This window comes from Zootoca vivipara, chromosome 5 (genome assembly GCF_963506605.1).
Source record: "Zootoca vivipara chromosome 5, rZooViv1.1, whole genome shotgun sequence".
Classification (NCBI taxonomy): domain Eukaryota; kingdom Metazoa; phylum Chordata; class Lepidosauria; order Squamata; family Lacertidae; genus Zootoca; species Zootoca vivipara.
Window position 1 is genome coordinate 34,364,386 of NC_083280.1, and position 25,285 is coordinate 34,389,670.

At 45.1% G+C, this 25,285-nt stretch overlaps 2 protein-coding genes and 1 non-coding gene across 3 annotated transcripts; 1 reads left to right on the plus strand and 2 right to left on the minus strand.

Annotated features, from left to right (window-relative positions):
* Nucleotides 1-343: 343 nt before the first annotated feature.
* On the minus strand, nucleotides 344-8,886 carry LOC118094007 (G-protein coupled receptor 55-like). Its single transcript, XM_035133907.2, has 2 exons — nucleotides 8,635-8,886; nucleotides 344-2,015 (listed from the first exon to the last, which is right to left on the minus strand). Exon 2 carries the CDS (start codon nucleotides 2,001-2,003, stop codon nucleotides 1,071-1,073), a length of 933 nt encoding a protein of 310 aa, XP_034989798.2. The 5' UTR covers nucleotides 2,004-2,015; nucleotides 8,635-8,886; the 3' UTR covers nucleotides 344-1,070.
* Nucleotides 8,887-11,005: 2,119 nt separating this feature from the next.
* TRNAT-GGU (transfer RNA threonine (anticodon GGU)) lies at nucleotides 11,006-11,075 on the plus strand. Its single transcript has one exon. It is a non-coding gene; the product is annotated as a tRNA-Thr (tRNA).
* Nucleotides 11,076-13,641: 2,566 nt separating this feature from the next.
* LOC118094006 (tubulin alpha-3 chain) lies at nucleotides 13,642-18,312 on the minus strand. The gene is made up of 5 exons (XM_035133906.1): nucleotides 18,294-18,312; nucleotides 17,803-18,027; nucleotides 17,437-17,585; nucleotides 15,680-16,360; nucleotides 13,642-13,938 (listed from the first exon to the last, which is right to left on the minus strand). The coding sequence occupies exons 1-5, from the start codon at nucleotides 18,310-18,312 to the stop codon at nucleotides 13,642-13,644; spliced, it is 1,371 nt and encodes a 456-aa protein (XP_034989797.1).
* Between the last annotated feature and the right edge of the window lie 6,973 nt (nucleotides 18,313-25,285).

The following is a 25,285-nucleotide window of genomic DNA, read 5'->3' on the forward strand; positions in this document are numbered from 1 at the left end:
TAGTAGTAGTAGTTTATTATTTGTACCCTGCCCGTCCGGCTGGGTTCCCCCAGTCACTCTGGGCAGCTTCCAACAAAGATTAAAATACATTAAAATGTCACACATTAAAAACTTCCCCAAACAGGGCTGCCTTCAGATGTTTTCTAAATGTCAGGTAGTTGTTTATCTCTTTGACACCTGGTGGGAGGGCGTTCCACAGGGTGGGTGCATAGCTGCCCAGTCTCCATTTTAATCCGTTCCCCCCCCCCCAAAAAAATATCCCGTAAATCCCCTGGTTTCCTACCTGCCAGGGAGGCTCCTTCTGCGCATGTCTGGACACGCGCAGAACCAATTTTGGGTGCCACTCTGCCCATGTCTGGGCACCGGAAATCGGACAGCGCTGGCACCGGAAGTCGCTTCTACGCATGTTCAGACATGCATAGAAGCAACTTCCGGTGCCACGCCGCTGCTGATCCTGGATTTTTCAACAGGAGACTTGGCAGCTATGGGTGGGTGCCACTACCGAGAAGGCCCTCTGCCTGGTTCCATGTAGCTTTGCTTCTCGCAGTGAGGGAACCGCCAGAAGGCCCTTGACACTGGACCTCAGTGTCCGGGCAGAACTATGGGGGTGGAGAAATGCAGAAAACTGCGCCTGAATTGGCTGTGCTAATCATTTTACTGGTAAAAACACAGGAGTAACATTATTACAGCCAATGGATTTATATCAATATTTAATGACAAAAACCAGGACAATAATAGAGAAATCAGTTGCCTGTAAACTGAAATACTGTTTGGGTTTGGGAACAACTGCTACCTTACCACAGTCCTCACTGTGGGCCCTGGTTTGATTTCCAGGAAATTATGAACATAATGTGATTTAATTGGCACACACAAGTCTGGATGTCCCTCTCACACAGTTTGTTTCATTTATTTAGGAATCGAAATGCCACTTTTCAAAACACAGTTTTCTCAAGGTAGCTTATAATTAACACCATATGACATGAATTTAAGCACACTTTAGCAAAATTGTTCCAAGGGGAGAAATTTCCACTTCACAACAGCACATCCAAAATGGCTGCTCTCTGAATATTTTAGTCGATGGTACTCGTTTGTGTATTCTTCTCCGTTGAGGCAGATTTCATAAACTCCTTTAAGATGAAATAGTAGCAGATACCATCCAGGAAGCAGTTGAGATTAGCCCAGCACAGGCTGATTTGAACAAATGAGCGAATAATCTGCTGGCAATCATCCAGTATTTGGTTCTTCACAAGATAATATAACACCAGGGCCACGTGCAAAGGGGTGAAGCAGACGAGAAATGTAGTCAGGTTTGCTGTGATTATATTGATGGATTTGCTCCTGTTTGTGAGGGGCTCGCCAGGTGCTTGGTTCCTTCGCAGGCGTACAATGATCCTGACCGTGCAGAAGATCATAGCTGTCATGCAAACGAGAAAAGCTGTTTCCAAGGTGATAAACAAGATGGTGTTTTTCCAAATACTTCCGGAAAAGCCGTAGAAGCAGGGGCCTCCGTGTTGGTGAAGTTGATATGTACATGCAGTTCCTGCCCACACCCCAGCTGAGATGACAAGGCAAGTTGTGGCTGCTTTCTTGGGAGATCTCAGGGTCACGGCGACAAACGGGTGCAATATAGCAATGTATCTGTCCACACATATGCATGCGGAGGTTAAGATGCTTCCGTACATGTTCACAAAATACAAGCTTTCCAGGAATGAGCAAAAGGCACCCCCGAGACCCCACTCGCTTTTGTGATAGGAAACTATCTTAAAGGGAAGAGCAAAGAGCATCAAGGTATCAAAAACCATCAGGGATGCCATGTAGATAATGGGTTCTGTCCATTGCTTGATCTTGCGGCAGGCAAACCACATTGCCATTCCGTTGAACAGCAATCCCAGGATGAATGTGGGAATGTATATAGCAAGTTGGAAGCGTTCCACATAAGGTGGAATGGGGAGGCTGTTGTTCCCTTGACTAGAGCAGTTGTCTTGAAGGCTGCTTATCTCCATCAGTTCAGTTTCCTTCAAAAATGGGAAGAGACAATGAGTCTATGAGTCCATTGGTCAGTGCCCCCCGCCCACCCCCCATTCAAAACCCATCTGAACCATGAGCTCACTGGATAGCATCAGGGAATCCATTTTCTTTCAATCTCCTATATGTAATATGGAGGTAACATACTCACCTACAATATTAGAGTTGCTGTAAGGATTGAACACTTAGGAGTAGTGGGGAAGACCAACATGGTTTCTCTGAGCCACCTTTGACAAGGTGCCCCATGATATTCTTGTAAAGAAGCTGGTAAAATGCGGTCTAAACAATGCTATCATTCAGTGGATTTGTAACTGGCTGGCTGACCGAACCCAAAGGGTGCTCATCAATGGCTCCTCCTCATCCTAGAGTAGTGACTAGTAGGGTGCCACAGGGTTCTGTCTTGGGCCCAGTCTTATTCAACATCTTTATCAATGACTTGGATGATGGGCTTGAGGGCATCCTGAGCAAGTTTGCAGATGCCACCAAATTGGGAGGGGTGGTTAATACCCCAGAGGACAGGATCACACTTCAAAATGACTTTAACAGATTAGACAACGGGGCCAAAGCAAATAAGATGAATTTTAACAGGGAGAAATGTAAAGTACTACACTTGGGCAAAAAAAATGAAAGGCACAAATACAGGATGGGAGACACCTGGCTTGAGAGCAGTACATGTGAAAAGGATCTAGGAGTCTTGGTAGACCACAAACTTGACATGAGTCAAGAGTGTGATGCAGCAGCTAAAAAAGCTAATGCAATTCTGGGCTGCATCAATAGGAGTATAGCATCTAGATCAAGGGAAGTAATACCGTAGTACCACTGTATTCCACTCTGGTCAGACCTCACCTGGAATTCTGTGTCCAGTTCTGGGTACCACAATTCAAGAAGGATACTGACAAGCTGGAACATGTCCAGAGGAGGGCAACCAAAATGGTCAAAGGCCTGGAAATGATGCCTTATGAGGAATGGCTTAGGGAGCTGGGTATGTTTAGCCTGGAGAAGAGAAGGTTAAGGGGTGATATGATAGCCATGTTCAAATATATAAAAGGATGTTATATAGAAGAGGGTGAAAGGTTGTTTTCTGCTGCTCCAGAGAAGCGGACACGGAGCAATGGATTCAAGCTACAAGAAAGAAGATTCCACCTAAACATTAGGAATAACTTCCTGACAGTAAGAGCTGTTCGACAGTGGAACTTGCTGCCAAGGAGTGTGGTGGAGTCTCCTTCTTTGGAGGTCTTTAAGCGGAGGCTTGACACTCATCTGTCAGGAATGCTTTGATGGTGTTTCCTGCTTGGCAGGGGGTTGGACTGGATGGCCTTTGTGGTCTCTTCCAACTCTATGATTCTATGATTAGCAGGGTCAGATCCCACCTTTGCCACTTCCACTCATGTAGGCCCTGCAATAGGACACCAATGGGTTTGATAGCACTGCAGTAAAGCTTAGAGTCTTATCATTCATATTGGTCTTACTGCAGAATAAACTAAATCACATCATAGTTAAGGGCTTCTCTAATCAACCTGGGTCAATTAGAATATGTTCTTCATTCTCCCATTGAAATGCTGCTGCGACGCAGATGTGAACGTAAATTTTATACCACAGCACTCAGTGAAGCAGGCAGAAGGTACTAATGGGGCTACCCATTCAAACTCCTAATAACCTATGAAGGAGTAGCTAAAACTGCCTCCTCCATACAACTGGAAGCGAAAATAAAAATAAAAATAACAATAATAATAATTACGGGTAACTCAACTGGAACTGCAACCAAATGAAGACAAACAACTGAGAGAAGTAGGCAGCTGAGAGGAAGACACGGAACTCAAAGAAGGCGACTGGCAGCAAATGAATAGAAAGGGAAGAAAAACAAGATGAAAAAGAGACCTGCAAGAAAAGAGGAACAACCGCAAAAGCATCGCAGAGATGGCTTCTTCTCTGCCTGACGTCTCATTGAAACTACCAGCTGTAAGTTTGAGATCTATAACCAAAACAGGCAAGAAATGAGATCTATGAGATCTATAACCAAAACAGGCAAGAACTGGGCTATTATTCTCTCTCTCTCTCTCTCTCTCTCTCTCTCTCTCTCTCTCTCTCTCTCTCTCTCTCTCTCTCTCTCTGCAATATAAAAAAATTCCTTCAGTAGCACCTTAAAGACCAACTAAGTTTTTATTTTGGTATGAGCTTTCGTGTGCATGCACACTTCTTCAGATACAGTGAAATGGGAGTCCCCAGGCACTTATGTAGAGAAGGGGTGGGGAGGGGTGGGGATGGGGAGGGGGGATCACTCAGAAGGGTGGTGGAAATGGGTGATTGACTGACTGATAGCTGTTGATGACCGCAAACGACTGCAAATGGTTTTGCATGAAAAAGCAAGGGTTGAGATGGCTGAAGATCGCTTATCATGTATAATGAGATAAGAATCCGATATCTCTGTTCAAACCAGGTCCCTCCATGGTTTTGAGCTTGGTGATAAGTTGTAATTCAGCAACTTCTCTTTCCAGTCTATTTCACTGTATCTGAAGAAGTGTGCATGCACACGAAAGCTCATACCAAAATAAAAACTTAGTTGGTCTTTAAGGTGCTACTGAAGGAATTTTTTTATTTTACTTCGACCCAGACCAACACGGCTACCTACCTGTAACCAAATCTCTGCAATATAACCATGTAAAACATTTTCTATTTCTGTGGGGGAGGGGTTAGTGCTTATGTCCCCCAATTTCATCTTAGCTCATGGGCATCTGACTCATGAAAAAAGAGGCAGACTATTCCGCTCTCAGCTATAGGTGCAGGGAAGGTTGTGGCATTTTTGTAAGTAATCTGAGCATTTGCCATTTCACGTTTTAAGCTCATTGTTGTACGTGGGTGCTCCGCGTGTGTAATGTTCCCTTGGAGCCTGGCTGCTAGAATTTAATTTTATTTTTGTTATGGTTTAGGAGCTGAAATGTGACCTTGAAATGTGCTGTGGAATACGGTGCTTGGTGATTTATTTATTTATTTTTAAAATATGCTGCTGAACAAGGATGTGACCTTGAGCTGTGTTTCAAAACCACTTTAGCTTTAGGTAAGTATTGTTGTTTTATTCAAAAAAGGCCGTGGCACACTCTTTAACTAGTGCCTCATTGCGAGACTCGTTGAGAATCCCCTGTAAGTTGCTTTGCCTTCCACAATGGAGAAAGGCCATTAATATTCCAATAATATTCCATTAATATTTGACTTCCTTCACCAAACTGGAGGCCTCCAGGTGTTTTGAATTCCAACTCTGGTCAGTCTGATTCTGCTGGCAAAGGCTGGCTTACATAATAAGTACCTATAAAACCCTAACAGTTCAATGTAAAACTACTTGAAGGGCTGTCTCCTCATATGTAAATCTGTTCATCCTTTAAGACTTGGTATTGCATCCTTCTTGTGTGTCTATCGCCTTCTGAGACCAGATTGGTGACAGATATAACAGGGTTTTTGTTGTTGTTGGGCCCCCCCACAAATCTATGGAAAACTCAAAAGGTGTTCTTCTGGCAACTGAAGTTATTCAGTTGATTCTGTTGTTGTTTGCTTATTTAATTAAATCATTAAATAAATTTATATCCTGCCGTTGCTCCCAAAGGGTGCCAGTGTATTACTTATTGGCGTTGCTCTTTGCGTTTTTGCTTTCCGCTGTTGTTCTTGGTTTGAAAATCTGTTGCTTTTACATTTGCTGCTCGGAGGCAGGGGGAAAGTGGAGTGTGCGTTAAATTACATAAATTATTCTTATCTAATTCTTATAAAATTGGTCTATTTTGGACTTGCTACCACAAAACATGGGGTCAGCAACTAACTTAGATGGATTTAAACAGGTATGAGAGATAGAATCATAGAATCGTAGAGTTGGAAGAGACCACAAGGGCCATCCAGTCCAACCCCCTGCCAAGCAGGAAACACCATCAAAGCATTCTTGACATATGGCTGTCAAGCCTCTGCTTAAAGACCTCCAAAGAAGGAGACTCCACCACACTCCTTGGTAGCAAATTCAACTGTCGAACAGACAAATTTATGGAGCACAGAGCAGGCATTGACTACTAGTAGTGATGACTCTAGTGATATATCAGAGTTAGAATGGGTCTGATTGCCAAGTGTTGGGAACAGGCTTCTGAATTTGATGGACCCTTAGTCTAATCCAGCAGGGCTCTTTACGTGTTTGAATAGACTATGTTTTTATACTTTCTGCAACAGGGATCAGCAAAGTTTACCTCCCCTGGGCTGGTTCACTCCAGCGGAGATCCCTCCGCGGGCCGGATTGTGCATGCACCCACGATTTCCAGTGTCTGCGTCTGCACAGATACAATTTCCAGCATCTGCGCATGTGTGGACGCGATTTCTGGTGCTGCGGAAGCAAGTCGCTACGCTGCACCGGTTTAGCGCAGCACGAGCAGGCAGCTCGGTTCGGGGGCGGCTCAAGGGCCGGTTAAACGACCCCCATGGGCTGCTTGTGGCCCATGGGCCTTAGGTTGCCTACCCCTTTGTACAACATTCAAGGTACTTAATATTAAGCGCAAAAATATATTGTTGCTTGCATCTGTCTGTCTCAAGAGACAACTGAGTGCACCTCCGGGGATGAAGTCAAACTGCTGCATTAGCAGCACCGAAGGAACCTCCTTGGGGCGCAAGCCTGGGCAGTGCGTATGGAGGTCCTAGGCTGCCCATATGACAAGACACCCCTCTTGGCCTTGCTGATGTGGTCCAAAGGAAAGCAGAGCCATATGTTTTGCACCAACTTGGCTGCAGGAGCAGCTGGAAGGAGGCATACAAGACACCATCCAACCGTTTTAGGCAATAAAAGTAAATAAAATTATGGTATAACGTGCACATGCTAGATAAAGGTAAAGATAAAGGACCCCTGACAGTTAAGTCCAGTCGTGAACGACTCTGGGGTTATGGCACTCATCTCGCTTTACTGGCCAAGGGAGCCGGCGTTTGTCCGCAGATAGTTTTTCCGGATCATGTGGCCAGCATGACTTAGCCGCATCTGGCAAAACCAGACCAGCGCACGGAAACACCATTTACCTTCCCGCTGTAGCGGTACCTATTTATCTACTTGCACTTTGACATGCTTTCGAACTGCTAGGTTGGCAGGAGCTGGGACCGAGCAACGGGAGCTCACCCCATCGCGGGGATTTGACCTGCCGACCTTCTGATCGGCAAGCCCTAGGCTCTGTGGTTTAGACCACAGCACCACCCGCTCCCTCATGCTATGTAGTCCTAAAACATGCTATGTAGTCCTAAAAGATATACAATAGAAAAGGTATAACCTGAATGTATTCTTTGCGGTCGAAACGAGATTACATAACAAACACCTAACATGGCTCACTTGGTAGAGCATGAGACTCTTAATCTCAGGGTCGTGGGTTTCAGTCCCACATTGGGCAAAATATTCCTGCATTGCAGGGGGTTGGACTAGATGATTCTTATGGTTCCTTCCAACTCTACAGTTCTGTGATTCACCCCAAAACAAGACAGGAAAACATTTTTCAGTCAAGACATAAAAAAGAAAGTGCAAAACCCTGTTCTTTCTGGTAATGGGCAGGTGTCATTTCCTTGAAGAGGATTTATGCAGGAGTAACTAGGCACAGTAACCATGGTCTAAATGCCAGTGCCTACCTGGAACTGAGATAATCTATGTTAGCTCCACCAGTTCGAGTCAGTCAGCATTCAGGATGGTGGAATGAGAGGGCTAGGTTCAGGCTGCCCACACACCATACATTTAAACTACCGGTACATGACTTCCCACAAAGAATCCTGAGAACAGTATTTGCCCCTCACAGAGCTACAGCTCCCATCACCCTTAAACAAACTACAGTTCCCCAGACTCTTTGAGGGAAGCTATGTGCTTTAAATGGTGTGCGCACTGCCTCACTCCCCACCTTACAAACAGATGGGCATCACTCTCAAAGCTGATAGTGTCAGCCATCTGATTACGGCTGTACATACAGCTTCTGATACACACACAAAGCATATTTTGTACTCAGGCTGAGGAAGAAATGCACTTTCAAGTATGCTATGCTATGCTATGCACATGCACACAAACACATAGAGGAGTTGCTCAAGTATGATAAAGGTAAAGGACCCCTGGCCGGTTAAGTCCAGTCAAAGGTGACTATGGGGTGTGGCGGTAATCTCGCTTCAGGCTGAGGGAGCCAGCGTTTGTCCACAGACAGCTTTCCGGGTCATGTGGCCAGCATGACTGAACTGCTTCTGGAGCAATGGGACACCGTGACAAGTGCCAGGGTGCACGGAAACACCGTTAAACTTCCCACCTATTTATTTGCTTGCACTGGCATGCTTTCAAACTGCTAGGCTGGCAGAAGCATGGACAGAGCAATGGGAGCTCACCCAGTCGTACAGATTTGAACCGTCGACCTTGCAATCGGCAAGCCCAAGAGGCTCAGTGGTTTAGACCACAGCACCACCCGTGTCCCTTAGTTGCCCAAGTATTTTCCAGGGTCTGCCATAACCAGTATTGAGGCCTACATGAGATGGCTTGCTGGATCTAGACAGATATTAGCCAAACTGGAGATAAAACATTGCAAATTAAAATTCTAGATGTGATCAATGATATCAGTACTTAAAGCTCATAGCACTTACCCCCAAACTCACTCTCCATAGAACCAGCCAGAACACTGGATGTTATTCAGTGAATCAACAGTAGGTCCTTCTTTACAAAGCCTTTCCTGCAGCAGAATAAACACCAGATCCCAAATGCAAATACTAGCTTCCTCTTACCGATGTTCTTAAAACAAACATGTACCTGCGCACTACTTAATTAGCTAGTGCCATCATTTGCGAAAAGCTGCAGCTCTATTCTGTCAACTCCAGCTAACGTTCTCAACACATCATTTGAACTCCTCAGACTTCTGACGTAGTTTCTAAAGGTATTTGCATATGATGCTCTACTTTTTACTATGTGGTAAACCTGTAGCAGAGGAAATAGTATTTAAAAGCCACATGCGTGACAAGCTTCTCAATTTGGCCATGATTAGGGAACAGGATTATGTTTATTTGAAACCACTTGAGAGACACTGTACTGTATAATAATAATAATAATAAATAAATAAATAATAATAATAATAATAATAATTTATTATTCATACCCCACCCATCTGGCTGGGTTTCCCCAGCCACTCTGGGCAGTTTCCAGGAGGATATTAAAATACAATAATCTATTAAACATTAAAAGCTTCCCTAAACAGGGCTGCCTTCAGATGTCTTCTAAAAGTCTGGTAATTGTTGTTCTATTTGACATCTGGTGAGAGGGCGTTCCACAGGGGGGGTGCCACTACCAAGAAGGCCCTCTGCCTGGTTCCCTGTAACTTGGCTTCTCGCAGCGAGGGAACCGCCAGGCCCTCAGCATTGGACATCAGTGTCCGGGCAGAATGATGGGGGTGGAGACGCTCCTTCAGGTATACTGGACTGAGGCCGTTTAGGGCTTTAAAGGTCAGCATCAACACTTTGAATTGTACTCGGAAACGTACTGGGAGCCAATGTACGTCTTTCAAGACCAGTGTTATGTGGTCTCGGCGGCCGCTCCCAGTCACTAATCTAGCTGCTGCATTCTGGATTAGTTGTAGTTTCCGGGTCACCTTCAAAGGTGACATAGAGCCCCACTGTAGCATATACTGTAGCAAAACCCAGGTTTAGACATTGATTTTTATATTGCATTGAACTGAAACAATGGCACTGCCACTTAACCTATTGTTGTAAATAATTAGCTAATGAACTGATGGAAAAGAAGAAAGTATGCAGTATAAACTTGCAGGTTAACAGTCACTACTGGAGGTGGTTCAAAACTGATTCTTGGCACCCTATGGAATGAATAGGGCTAGATCTGTAGTGCATTATGCTTGCATACTTCTTTTGAAAACCAGCTCACAACTGGGATAACTATTTTAGAGCTCTCAAAGGGCTACATTTGATGTTAAGAAAAAGTGAATGATATGCACGACCATGTTTTTATAACCTTCCCCAGCTTACTGCCATATTTACAGAATGAGATGTCAGTGTATTTGGTGCGAATGACAGACTAGTCTGCTCATTCTACAACAGTTTCGCTGAAGATGAGATCAAAATGTAGTTGAGTTTTACTTCCGAGTAAGGAAGTTTCTAGTTTACTTTGAGCAATTATTAGAGTCATTTATAAAACACGACCTTCAGTTCCAGGAAACCTGCACGTTATGAGTCATCTGCTGTTTTCCCCATGCTGTATAGTACAAGAGGGCAGACTATGACAGAATCATCCAGTACATATGTGGACTGAATATTCATCATAAGGCAATGTCAGAATTGAAAATAGTAAAAATTTAACAACTTAATGTATGTCACTTAATAAATTTTAAAATATTAATTGATGGACAAACAGACTGGGCATATGCCTATTGCAAAAATAGCACCAGTGATATTTCTTCCTGATCCCCTATGAAAATCCAAACTCAAAATGAAGTACATTTAACTTTACTAGACCCATCAAGATGTATAATTAGCGTCAACTTGTAAATTGTTTGTGAAAATGCTGTTTCTGCTCAACACAGAGGTTGCTTCTACTAGGGACACTGCCTTCGGAATAGTTTATAGCCTTTAATTAAAACTCATTATATACTAAATTTATTTCAGCTGTTTGTGTTCATGTGGATACTTTCAAGATATTCTCAATAGCTGTTCTACATACTCAGTCATCTCCTGGTTTTCAGTTGCTTTATTGGCCACATTTCAACAATCCTTAGCTGCAGGTAACCTCAGAAAACCACTTTCATCATTTGATTAAAATGAGCTTTCACAGAGCAAATATGGGATAGAAATTTCGTTTGCAGAGGCAGCTCAGACATAATCAGAATTATCATGAGAAAGCAATGGTCATGCACAGAATTGCTTCTCTCTTTTGTAGACCTACTATTTCCTTAACAATTAAGTTCAATTGGCCTTTCCCATAATTATGCTGCAAACAATTCCCATTATGCTGGTTGGATAGCTCAGTTGGTTAGAGCATGGTGCTGGTAACGCCAAGGTTGCAGGTTCGATACCTGTTTGGGACACTGCTTATTTGGACTAGATGATCCTTGGGGTCCCTTCCAACTCTGATTTCTTCTACTTCATTCATTTTCCTCTTCTAACATTCTGATTTTAACTTTTCAACTGCTCTCTTCTGGAACAATGAGCATATCCTTTTTATTAGCATTTTATTAGCATTTTTCCTCCACTGCACGTCCAATTTATTTGCTTTCTGGCTAAAAGGAGGCAAGTTAATACTTTGAAGTTAGACCACTCCCATTTGACAACACACCTTTGAAAACTCAAACTGGGCTCTTCACAATACCTTTGCCACATAGTACTCATAGAAACGTCAAGCTCTTGCAGTTGTTCTGATGCTGCATTCTTATTGATACAAGGAATCTAGTAATTATTGTTATCTAATTAAGTTTATGTGGGCTGAATAGCCCCAAATCTGGAAGTTTGTCTGCAAAATAGGATGTATGACCTTAACTCCATTGATGGCTAGTACCCCGCCCCTGAGGGTCATTCCAGGGCACAAGTGATCAAAATGATCTCTAGAATTCAGCTGCTGAATTCTAATAAGGGCCCTCCTTCAATGTCTTCCAACATCCCAGATGGCTGCTGAGACCTTCCTAGTCCTGAGAATGGGAGGCTATTTCTCAATCCAACAGAAAATTATCCACTCACAGGTCAACCCTGACACTATCATAGCAATAATAGCTAATGTATACAGAAAAATAAGGGATGTGGGTGGCACTATGGTCTAAACCAGAGCCTAGGGCTTGCTGATCAGGTTGGCAGTTCAATCACCGTGACGGGGTGAGCTCCCGTTGTTTGGTCCTAGCTCCTGCCAACCTAGCAGTTTGAAAGCATGTCAAAGTGCAAGTAGATAAATAGGTACTGCTCTGGCAGGAAGGTAAACGGCATTTCCGTGCGCTGCTCTGGTTTGCCAGAAGCGGCTGTCATGCTGGCCACATGACCTGGAAGAGGTCTGCGGACAAACGCTGTCTCCCTCGGCCTATAGAGAGTGTAACCCAAGTCGCCCGCTACTGGACCTAATGGTCAGGGGTACCTTTACATTTAAAGAAATAAGGTAGCTGGCATATGCATTCCATAAACCTTTGGCCATCCCGTATCATATACCCACACCTCATTTGGCATTGCATCCAACCCTAAATCTGTTTCATGGTTCAAGGCAGTTAAGTATTCAGTGGCCACAGGCTCATCCATTCCTACCTGTTGTTCAAATTGCAAACATTAAAGCTCATTTTTACAGGACAAGGGATGAATACAAGCAGGTTCTATTCATACTAACTGGATCCTAGAAAAGTATTCAAATGTTGTAAAAAATGCAACCAAAGTTTAATTGTAAACGTAACATTGAGAACATTGGAATTTTGAATGAACGTGTAAATATAAAATAGCACCCACCCTTCAAATTTAACAGCATTTTCTATTATAATGAATCTTAATAAAAGTATTTGGATTCTCAACAATAAAGACACACACACAGGCTGCCATTGTCACTTACAATTACCCCTGCAACCAGTCAAAATGTTTTGGTTGCAGGTTTTGCATAGCAGGGACACGAGATCTAGAATCAGGAGCTTTAATAGGCATCCATGTTTGTTTAATGACTAACAAAAAAGTTAATGCCTGTATGCTATTGCTGCTTAAGACTGTAGTATCTACTTACCTCAGAGTAAAACACAGTGAATCTTGCTTCCAATACAGAATGACATTGCACATGAACTGCAAGCTACTTCATGCTGTGATCTAGTTTCTTAAGGTACAAATACTATTATTTGGTAAGACTCCAAACCTTTGTAAATGACTCTTGACTGTCTGAAAATATGGGTAAAATAAAAAAATTCCTTCAGTAGCACCTTAAAGACCAACTAAGTTTTTATTTTGGTATGAGCTTTCGTGTGCATGCACACTTCTTCAGAAAATATGGGTTTATATTCCCTTTCTCAATGTATTGCTTGCAATTTGTCTTTATTTTAAAATTTACATGGACAGATTACAGTTCTTCTGCCTAAGCTTTAAGGATACTTTCATGAGGTATTCTTTCCAGTTGGTTCTGGAAATGTCCTGTACTGTATAAGGGTGAACATGATACCATTATCACGTTCTATTAAGCGATAGGATAGGAAACAGAAACTTTTTTAAAAAAGAAGTAACAACAGAATATATATATATGTACTCATTCATGTTTATTTAACACAAAGCTCAATGTGTACAATGAAACAATGATATCCCCATGTGATCTTCATTATAAAGACATGTCTGCTAAGATTTAGTATCCTGTAACGTATTAGTATGATTCTTTTCAATATAAATTTTTTCAGGTTTTCAAGATTGTTGCAAAAGGAGTGCAAGGGGGAAGGGAGAGATCTTCAAATCTAGGAGGCAGTATATACCATTTCTGACAGAAACCTTATTTTATACTTTTCTCAGAATGTATTTATATCAATTCTAAGATTTTAAAGCTATTTTAAATGATTAAACCAAACTGCTAGAACGCTTAAATGTTTATTTGAAACTGAACAAGTGAACTGAAGTATGAAAATATTTTCAAATAATCATCTGACATTACTTTTTTTTCTAATACTCTTCTCCTTCTTCAGCCTCAGCTTCCACAGAATCAACCCCTACTTCTTCATAATCTTTCTCAAGAGCAGCTAGATCTTCACGAGCTTCAGAAAATTCTCCTTCCTCCATGCCTTCTCCAACATACCAATGCACAAAGGCTCGCTTAGCATACATCAGGTCAAATTTATGGTCAAGACGAGCCCACGCTTCTGCAATGGCAGTTGTGTTACTTAACATACACACAGCACGTTGCACCTTGGCCAAATCCCCTCCTGGCACAACAGTAGGAGGCTGGTAGTTAATGCCCACCTAGAAGAAAAATGAAAGTTTAATTATGTTTCCCTACAGCACAAGGCTCCACCACCCACATTCAAGGGAATCACTGCAGGGCTGATGAGTTTTCCTTCTTCCTTACTTCCCATTACAGCAGGCAAGGACATTACAGAAAGAAAAGGAGAGGTGAACTGAATCTTAAGTAACTTGAACAAGACAGGTAGGTGAGAATATAAAAAATTATTTATCTATTTTCCACTATGTCCTGAGGTTCTGCTTCTACACCATAGGGAGGGAAGGCCAAATGTGTTTGTGGGCAATCATGAGCATCCCACTGTGAGCAGACTGTACTTTTGACCTGGGGGTTGTGTGTATCAATAAAATGATAAAACTACACAGGATTAAGATTCAGAATGCAGTCATCGTTAAGTTATATTTCAGCCAAGAAAGCCCTCTGGGTTTAGGGCAGTATATAAATTCAAATAATTATAGTAAATACTACTACTACTACTACTAATAATACTGTTAAATATATGGTTAACTTATTAATATATTAGGATCACATTATTTGGCATACACCAAGATCACAAAATCTACCAGGAAAGGGCAAACTATTTAAAAGCCTCTCTATCTAGTCAGTTTCGTCCCAAAATGCTAAACAAATACTTTAAAAATGATAGCCAAACCCTACTTCTTAAAACCTCAATTATTCCAATTCTGAAAATCAGTTGACAGGCACTGTTCCATCCAGTCACCTATTTGAAGGAATGGAGAAAACTGGACCTCCTTCCTTGCCCAAATTTCCTTGTTCCACAGAGGAAAAATCTGCAGCCCATTTCTATATGAGGGGTGGTTTCTGTTACATACTTTTTTATTTTACTTTTAATAGGTTAGTTGATGTGGTGTAGCAAAGAGTTGTTCTTTAATCAAGGAGACTTTTACTCAAATCCCAAACTATGCTATGAAGTTTATTTCAGGGTAGCCACAATCTCTCTGTCTACACTACTTTATAAGGCTGTGAGAATAAAATGTGATGCCACTATATATAGTGCTCTGAGCACTCTGGGTAAAAGGGATAATAAAAATAGAAACATTAATAATAGTCCTTAGCTACAATATTTTTAAAGGAAAAATCTCACCCTTTAATATTCTACTTTGAGAGCTTAATGATTATAGGAAATGCTAACTGCCACATTTTAGTAAAAAAATTGGTATGGCTAGTACTTTCCAAACTACTGGATATCTTGTGCCTTAGTGACAAATAAGAAATGTAATTTACATGAATATTGTTGGGATATCTAAAATGCACTTGCATATCATACCTAGTGTTTTTTTTAAGTGCACTGAATACTGCATACGCTCCCATTTGGATTACGAAGCACGGTACATGGGCCTGCCTATAAAAAGTATCTGGAAATCTTTGGAACTCATTAAAACTATGTGACAAGGATCTGCTCTGAAAGAATGAAAGGGGCCTCATGAATGAACAAATGTACTCTGTCATTTTAGACTGGGGCCTGTATCTTCAAGAAGCTTTTAAAACCGTATTTGATTCATTTTGATTAGTGCAGCATTTTCTATGAACTAATTTGACTAATTTCACTTTCAAAATTACGGACTGCACTGTTAAAATGGCAAGTGTGGAAACAACTACCTATTTGTTGTTAATTTAAAAAAGATTAAAAATGAATTTATGGACAGCTTGTGAACCATGAAAACCACCTATAAAGAAATGGCTGAAAGGTTCTGTAAACTCACTTAAAATGCTTTAAAATACCTTGAATCCAGTTGGACACCAATCCACAAACTGAATGGTACGCTTTGTCTTGATAGTTGCAATAGCTGCATTGACATCTTTTGGGACAACATCACCTCTGTATAACATGCAGCAGGCCATATATTTGCCATGGCGAGGGTCACACTTTACCATCTGGTTGGCTGGCTCAAAACATGCATTAGTAATTTCAGCAACAGACAACTGCTCATGGTATGCCTTTTCAGCTGAGATGACAGGTGCGTATGTTGCCAAAGGAAAATGGATTCGTGGGTATGGGACAAGATTTGTCTGAAATTCTGTCAGATCTACATTCAGAGCACCATCAAAACGGAGTGAAGCTGTGATAGATGAAACAATTTGGCCAATGAGACGATTTAGGTTGGTGTAAGTGGGACGTTCAATGTCAAGATTGCGTCGACATATATCATAAATAGCTTCATTATCTACCATGAAGGCACAGTCAGAATGCTCCAATGTTGTGTGTGTAGTAAGGATAGAATTATAAGGCTCTACTACAGCAGTAGATACCTGTGGAGCTGGGTAAATTGCAAACTCCAATTTGGACTTTTTGCCATAATCAACTGACAGTCTTTCCATGAGTAAAGATGCAAATCCAGAGCCAGTGCCTCCTCCGAAACTATGAAAAATAAGGAAACCCTGAAGACCTGTGCACAAATCAGCCTAGAAGAAAAAGACAGCAAGCAAAATATTACAGTATTCCAATAGCGTGTACTTAATGTACAAATCATTCCTACAAATCACTTGTTTTCACTGTGTACATTTAAAATATTTGGCTAATTAAAAATTTCCTTCCATTTTTCTTAACAAGTCTTAAAATCTAATGATCCTAGACTTATTTAATGTTGTCTGATTATTTCATGATACACTGTTTTGTTACATTTGTTATTTTGATGTTTTGTTAAGAAGTATATGTTTTAGATAGATAGAAAAATAAAACTAAGCAGTAGTAAAGTACAGTGTACGGGATTCTATACTACCGGTAGTAAGTTCTATTTACTGTAGAACTAATTTGCCAACTTAAATTAGTCAAGCCCATTAACTTCAGTGGGTCTACAAATACGTTTAATGTTGGATACAATGCACTGAATTTAATAAGTAGTAAAATAAAATCTTTAGCACATTTTCCTTGAAATCAAAGACTTCCAGAAAAATATTAAATGGTGCGTGTGAACAAAAGATAAATTATTTATTTATCTATTTCAGATAACATAAATTGTTGCTTTGGATAAAATTAGCTTGTTACTGGTGGCTTTTTTCTCACCATCTAAGACACATAAATGACTTCCAATTATTTATGTGGTCAATTAAAGTGATGGCTTTGGGAATACTTTTTAATGTGCAATAAAGAACCAGTTTTTCTGTTCAATCACATTTAAACTCTATTCTGACACAATAAAATCAGACCTTTAAGATTAAGGACCTAAACCAGAGTAACATGGGAAGTTTGTACATACCAGAATCCTGTTAACATAGAAGATCCCTATGCAATACTGATACGTGTTGATATTTTACTGCTCTCTGTACAAGTGTATGTTTTAAAAACCCACTCACTTACAGTTCTATAGCTGTCTGTGCAGAAGTCAAATTGATGGGTCTTTAAGTTTGTATAAAGATGGGAGGTTGTAAGGAGGGTGTGATTAGCAATTTGGTTGTGTTTGTCCTTTGGATTTTTCTGACTAGTTTGAAAGGTAGCGAAATAGGTTGATGTCTGTTCTTCGTTTACTACTAAAACTTACCAGCTTGCGAATGCGATCCAGCACTAAATCAACAATCTCTTTTCCTATGGTATAGTGGCCTCGGGCATAATTGTTAGCAGCATCTTCTTTTCCAGTAATAAGTTGTTCAGGATGAAATAGCTGCCTATAAGTGCCTGTACGCACTTCATCTATAAAAAATTATAAAGAATCTTGTAAACCATTCCTATTTCACCTTTGCCTGATGCATTTAGCTTTAAAACATAGTTTGCCACAAAACTGTTTTGTAAAATTTGTATTGCTAAAGTTAATATTAATCCATAATAACTCTAATATACTGCTCAAAACTGCAATATAGTCTATTTAACACTAGCAATTTCATACATCAGAAAGCAGCAATATACCTACCAACCACAGTTGGCTCAAGGTCCACAAAGACAGCTCTAGGCACATGCTTGCCAGCTCCAGTTTCGCTAAAAAAAGTGTTGAAAGAATCATCACCACCTCCTATGGTCTTGTCACTTGGCATCTGACCATCAGGTTGGATTCCATGTTCAAGACAATACAGCTCCCAGCAAGCATTACCAATCTGAACACCAGCTTGTCCAACATGGATAGATATACACTCACGCTGTTAAAAACAACAAAGACACATAAAAGAGTGGAAATTAGTTTGCTCTTTTGTAAATCAGAGAATTAAAAAAAAAAAAGTACCATCACAGACTATTTTTAAGTGGCTCTCTTTTCAAACACGCCACTATCTCAGCCTAGATCTATTTAATGGAATATCCGAGGCCTGCTTAACTAATACTTTTAAAGAGGAATGCATTTCTCCTACCCTCCATATGATCCAATTAAGTTTTACTTATGCACTCATTACCCGTCATCTTTCACAGCATTTTGCCATAATCTGGCCATTTCGCACTTCCCAAACGGTTAATAATTACAGTGCATTCCCTCCCTACCACTGTCTCCTTTCGCCCTTCTCCGCGATTTCATGCCAGGATACCCGGTTTTACATTTCAACAGCTCTGACTTATCCCACTGTGGGCCTAATTCAAAGGAAAGCGACCGCTTTCACGCCTCCTCCTCCTCCATGCCACGCCACCCTTTAATAGAAAAACCACAATATTCCACCGCTCCGCACCATCGCGAATCTGAGGCGCAACGACGGTCACCCCTCGCGCTCTCGGCCCTGAGGAAAGACCGCCAACGGCGCGAGGCTAACTGACTCCCTCGGCAAGATTCGCGCCTTTCGGGGGTCACGCGGCTGCTCTCCATTGGCTGCGGGAACCGCCGCTGGTTCGCTCGTGCTCGCGCGCCACCTTCACACGAGTAGGCCGGCCTTCGCCGCACACGATGAGGGAGACCTCGGGTTTCCGTCTCCCCGCTTGCCATAGGGCCCTGCTTACCACCTTCTTACCCCGAGCTCACGGCCCCCGTCAGAACACCCTCAGCCGAAGGGGTTTAACACCCGCCATGCAGTCCCCCCCTCCCAAAGCCCCACCAGAGAAGCCCCCGTTCCCTACCATGGCGCCTCGCGGAGATGACGAGTTTCACGGTCACCGGTGGAGCGTTCTGCGCCCTGTCCCGTCTGAGACTAAAGTCAATTGTTCAGCCGTTGGGGGCAACGGGCTCTCTCGCGCCCCTTTCGGTCGCCCTACTGGTGCCCTATTGGCGGAGGCTGCTCCGCTGTTGCACGCTGATTGGTTGAACGGGTTCTTTTCCAACTCGGGGTGGTTGTGCCTTGATATGATGGGGGTGGTTGTGGGGCGGAGAGGAGCGTGACGTTTTAGGCGGGAAACATTTTCGCTCCTGGGGGGAGGGGTGGGTAGCTAAATGGATCGTCGGAACCCCTCGTCAACAAAAGCATCCTTCTACAATATGGGGGGGGGGAATGCACCATTGTCACTCACTGGCAAGTGTGAAAAATGCATGCTTTTCACACATAATTGAAATGTGTGAAGTAGCCCATGATTGTGGATTGCGAAGTGCATTGAAAACACACATTTACCCCCTACAAACTTTGAATTAACCAACTGCCCTTAATAATTACAGGTAGGTAGCCGTGTTGTTCTGACGCCGAAACAAAATAAAAAAATAATAAAAATCCTTCCAGTAGCATCTTAGAGACCAACTAAGTTTGTCATTGGTATGAGCTTTTGTGTGCATGGATCTGAAGAAGTGTGCATGCACACGAAAGCTCATGCCAATGACAAACTTAGTTGGTCTCTAAGGTGCTACTGGAAGGATTTTTATTATTATTTTGTTTTGCCCCTTATAACTTTATCTTCTTTGAAGGCTGCAGCCTTATATGCACTTAGGTAAAGGTAAAGGGACCCCTGACCGTTAGGTCCAGTCGCAGATGACGGGTTACGGCGCTCATCTCGCTTTACTGGCTGAGGGAGCGGGTGTTAGCCAGCATTTGCCTGCAGACAGTTTTTCCGGGTCATGTGGCCAGCATGACTAAGCCGCTTCTGGCAAACCAGAGCAGTGCATGGAAACACCATTTACCTTTCCACCGGAGCGGTACCTATTTATCTACTTGCACTTTTGGCATGCTTTCGAACTGCCAGGTTGGCAGGAGCTGGGACCGAGCAATGGGAACTCACCCTGTCACGGGGATTTGAACCGCCGACCTTTTGATTGGCAAGCCCCTAAGCTCTGTGGTTTAGACCACAGCGCCACCTGCGTCCCCACACTTATTAGGGAGTAAATCCAACTGAATAAAGCAGTGAAACTGTATATGATTATATTGCTTTTCACAAAAATATGGCTCAAAGCAACTGAGAAACTCAGAAATAAACTGTTGTGTATTGAGTCAAAGGATTTTATATCTGTATTATTATTGTCTGTATTTGCATTAGGATAAAGTAACTGCCTTTTGGTTCCAGAGGGTACAGCTACTATTGGTTCATTTAAGCTGCTGTATTTGGATCCTCTGTCTTATTGGTTTCCTCCAAAAGGCAGCACTGTGATTGCTTGATATTGTTCCCTCCAAAATGTATCCCTTCCTAGCTACCGTGTTTCCCACATTTTAAGACACCGTCTTATTGCTTTTTTCCCTCAAAAAACCACAGGGTGGCTTATTTTTGGTGGCATGTCTTATTTTTTTTACGTTATTACAGTTTTTACAGCACCTTAAGGTCTTCTTGGCCGGGCCAGGCTGCTGGCTCGGGGCACTGCTGGGCACTGCGCGCCATGCTGCTGGGCTGTCTGAGCGCTGCTGGGCGCTTTGAGCAGCTGGGCGCTCCGCGCGCTCCAGCAGCCGTTTCCAGGCGGCGGAGCGGCGGCGGCCGGGTGGAGGCGAGGCCGCTGGCTCTGGCCCTCAGCTCCGGGGCTGCTGGGCGCTCCGCGCGCTCCAGCAGCCATTTCCGGGTGGCGGGGCGGCGGCGGCTGGATGGAGCTGAGGCCGCTTGCTCTGGCGCTCGGCTCCGGGGCTGCTGGGCGCTCCGTGCGCTCCAGCAGCCGTTTCCGGGCGGCGGGACGGCGGCGGCTGGATGGAGCTGAGGCCGCTTGCTCTGGCGCTCGGCTCCGGGGCTGCTGGGCACTCCGCGCGCTCCAGCAGCTGTTTCCGGGCGGCGGGGCGGCGGCGGCCGGATGGAGGCGAGGCCGCTGGCTCTGGCGCTCGGCTCCGGGGCTGCTGGGCGCTCCGCGCGCTCCAGCAGCCATTTCCGGGTGGCGGGGCGGCGGCGGCTGGATGGAGCTGAGGCCGCTTGCTCTGGCGCTCGGCTCCGGGGCTGCTGGGCGCTCCGTGCGCTCCAGCAGCCGTTTCCGCGCGGCGGGACGGTGTCGGCTGGATGGAGCTGAGGCCGCTTGCTCTGGCGCTCGGCTCCGGGGCTGCTGGGCGCTCCGCGCGCTCCAGCAGCCGGTTCCAGGCGGCGGAACAGCAGGCCTCCTCGGCCAGGCAGAGGCAGGGCCGCTGGCTCCGGTGCTCCTGGGTGCTCCAAGCTGCTGGGCTAGAAACTAGAAACTGGGCTAGAAGCAACAGAGGCCCGGCCGCTGGCTCAGCTCTCCGCCCGCGCTGCTGCAGGCATGGAGATACACTATGTCTTATTTTCGGGGTATGGCTTATCTTTCGCAAATGCTTAAAATTGCTGCCCTGGCTTACTTTATGACTACGTATTAAAAAGGGGGAAACACGGTAGTCCCCTGTCCCTATAAATGTAGCTTTCCTCTCCTCAGTCTTCAGTCTTGTTCACTTTAATAAAGAGCTGTTACTAGAGAACTGTCTCCAGCATGTTTTGTCAAGAGAGCTGAAATCACAAACCCCACGTCACAACAACTGGCGACGAAGGTGGGATCCGGAATGCTGAGGAGCGGTTAAACACAACCCTGCCTCAGAGTCCGGATTGCAGCTGAGAACAAGACTCACTGGCCAGCTGAGAAGACGACCCTGCCCGCTAGGACAATGGAGAGTCCAAGGGTATTGGAGCCCTTCCAGCCATCAGAGCCCCACACCTGGGAAGACTACGTCGAACGCTTCGAGTTCTTTGCAGTGGCTCAAGGGATCACCGATGCCAGCAAAAGAAGGGCCACATTCCTGAGCTACTGTGGGCCCGAGACCTTCAAGCTGGCCAAGGCATTACTTGCTCCAGCGAAGCTGAGTGAGACATCTCTCAAAGATATTCTTGCCTGCCTAACAAGCCACTTGGCGCCTACTGAGACCAAGATGGCCCGGCGGATGGAGTTCCATAAGAGGCAGCAGCATGCTGGGGAGTCTGTATCCACATTTCTGGCTGAACTCCGGAAGCTCGCTCAGCACTGCGGCTTCCAAAATCTGGAAGAGACTCTCCTGGATCGGTTTATTGGTGGTCTGAGCAGCAAGAAAGCCAGAAGACGCATCGTGGCTAAAGAAGAGGTTACCCTTGCTTCAGCCTTGAAAGAGGCCACCGCCACGGAGAATTATGAAAGAGAGGAGCTTGATGCCAGTCGCAAGGCCACTAAGCCACAGATAGAAGTTGCGCATGCCATGGACGAGCTAGAGGCTACTCCGAGCCAGAGCCCAGTCCGTGGGGTTGAGTCGGTGCGTCAGGCCTGCACAGTGCACAGAGATCGCCGAGGCAGTTGCCCAGGTTGTGGCGGAAACCATGAAAGGAAGAGTTGTCGTTTCAGGGATGCTATCTGCCGGACGTGCGGAAAGACGGGTCACATCGCCAGGGTCTGTAGATCGGCGGCGTCGGGAGCGACAGGAGCACCTAGACTGGAGCATCGCAGACCGCCCACAGCAACTCGTTTTCTAAAGGACTGCCACTACGTAACGGAGATCAACGGGAGGGCCGTGCAGTTTCCAGCGCAAGGCAAGGCACACGTCAAGGTGAAGATTGAGGGTCAGCAGTGCGACATGGAGGTGGACTCCGGATCCGCATTCACCATCGTGTCGGACCAGACCGCGAAGACATTCTTCCCCAGGGGTAAGTTGCCCCCTCTGGAGCCCTTTCCGGCAACCTTGCAGTCGTACTCAGCAGGCCGCATCCATGTTATGGGAATGTGTGCCGTGAGAGTACAGTTCCGGGACAAACAGGCTGTACTCAAACTGGTGATTGCGAAGGGCAGTCGCCCCAGTCTCCTGGGCACTGACTGGTTCCCTGCCCTGGGACTGAGTATCTCAGGGCTTAATTCAATCCAAACGTGCCCTGAGATGAGTGAGGTATTATGCAAGGAATTTGCTGGTCTCTTTAATGGAAAACTGGGTTGTTATAAAGGGCCCCCAGTTGACTTCGAGTTGGACCCCGGGGTGGCTCCAATCCGACTCAAACCAAGGCGAGTGCCATTTGCACTGCAACCCAAGATCGAGGCAGAGCTGGATAAATTGGTCAAGCAGGGAGTTCTCTCAACCGTGGACTCTGCTAAGTGGGAGACTCCAATCGTCACACCCCTTAAAGCAAATGGGGAAGTCAGGATATGTGCAGATTACAAATGTACTATCAATAAGGCACTCAGGGGAAACTCATACCCCATTCCAGTCGTATCACATCTGTTGGCTAAACTGGCTGGGGGCAAGGTGTTCGCCAAAATTGACCTGGCATAAGCTTACCAACAGCTGCCAGTAACCCCACAATCAGCGGAAGCACAGACTATTGTCACACATAAAGGGGCGTTCAGAGTTAACAGATTACAGTTCGGAGTTTGTGTGGCCCCAGGGATTTTTCAAGGGCTCATGGAACGCCTGTTAAGAGGTCTGCCGGGGGTCTTGCCATTTTTTGATGATGTTTTGATTGCTGGAAAAGACCCACAGGAACTGGTTGCGCGTGTCCGTGCAGTGTTGCTCAAGTTCAAGGAGGTGGGGTTGCAACTGAAAAAAGAAAAATGCAGTTTTGGGGTGCCAACTGTGGATTTCTTGGGGTTTAAAATTGATGCATCAGGCATCCACCCCACAGATGCTAAGATTAAGGCCATCATCGAGGCGCCACGACCACAGAACAAGACGGAGTTGCAGTCATTCCTGGGACTTATTAACTTTTATCATTCGTTCTTACCCCAGAAAGCTTCGGTAGCTGAACCATTACATAGACCAGGGGTCCCCAGACTTTCTGCGCGGCGGGCCGGTGCCCGCCGCGCCGACCGCGCGGTGGGCCGGAGGGCAGGGGAGTGCGCGCGCAGCGGGCCGGAGGGCGGGGGAGTGCGCGCCCGTGCGCATGCGCACACGCACACGGGCGGGAAAAAAATCGCCAAAAATCGCTTGTGCGCATGCGTATGGGCCTCCCCCGACCCGGAAGTGCACCAGAAATGACCTCTTCCGGGTCGGGAGAGGCCCATACGCATGCGCACAAAGGATTTTCGGCGATTTTTTGCCGATTTTTTAGATCGTCGCTGCGCCGCGCGCCGTGAGAGCGGGCGGCGGCAGCGGGCGGCGGGAGTCGTCGCGGGCCGGATTGGAAGGCCGATTGGGCCGCATCCGGCCCGGGGGCCGTAGTTTGGGGACCCCTGACATAGACTATTGCAGAAAAAGAATGTGTGGCGATGGGGGCGGGAGCAGCAGAAGGCTTTTGACTCCTTGCGAGGAATGCTGAGTAGCAGGAGCGTCCTTGCTCATTATGATGAGTCAAAGCCGCTGGTCCTGGCATGTGATGCCTCTCAATACGGTCTGGGGGCTGTGCTGAGTCATAGGGAACCGGATGGGTCGGAAAAGCCCATCTCTTTCTATTCCCGTACGTTGTCGCCCACAGAGCGCAACTATGCTCAAATTGATAAAGAGGCACTGGCTATTGTGTCCGGAATCAAAAGGTTCTATGATTATTTGTACGGTCGCCATTTCTCCATTGAAACGGACCACAAACCACTGTTAGGGTTGTTCAACCCAAACAAACAAACGCCACAAATTCTCTCCCCCAGAATGTTGCGTTGGTCAATATTCCTGAATGGGTTCCAGTACACCTTGACCCATGTGCCGGGGAAACAGTTGTGCCATGCTGATGCGCTGAGTCGATTGCCCCTTCCTGGCGGGAGCAATGAGGATCCTGCTCCGGCGGAGCACATTATGATGCTAGAAACACTCCCGGGGGCTCCTGTAACAGCTACGGATATAGCTGAGAAAACTAGGAAAGATGCTGTTCTCTCCCGTGTGCTCACTTGGGTGGGGAGGGGGTGGCCAGGTGGTCCGCATGAAGAAAAATTCAGGCCTTATGCGACAAGGCAGCACGAATTGTCCATGCATAAGGGTTGTCTCCTATGGGGAGATAGGGTGATAATCCCAGCACCACTGAGAAACAGGGTTCTTGAGACGCTTCACATGGGACACCCGGGAATGGTCAGGATGAAGTCGCTAGCCCGCTGTTATGTGTGGTGGCCTGGAATGGACCAGAACATAGAACAATGGGTACGAACATGCAAGGCATGCCAAGAGGTGCGGCCAGAAGTGGCCAGAGCACCAGTCCACTGGTGGGAGCAG

What these genes read in the sequence shown, in the direction of transcription:
- LOC118094006 (XM_035133906.1), bottom strand. An exon ending in CCTTGAGCCAACTGTGGTTG is followed by an intron (nt 17,586 to 17,802) that starts GTAGGTATATTG and finishes AATTTTTTATAG; the next exon opens with ATGAAGTGCGTACAGGCACT. An exon ending in GGTGTCCAACTGGATTCAAG is followed by an intron (nt 13,939 to 15,679) that starts GTATTTTAAAGC and finishes TTTTTCTTCTAG; the next exon opens with GTGGGCATTAACTACCAGCC.
- LOC118094007 (XM_035133907.2), bottom strand. Translation starts at nt 2,003, where the DNA reads ATGGAGATAAGCAGCCTTCAAGACAACTGCTCTAGTCAAGGGAACAAC.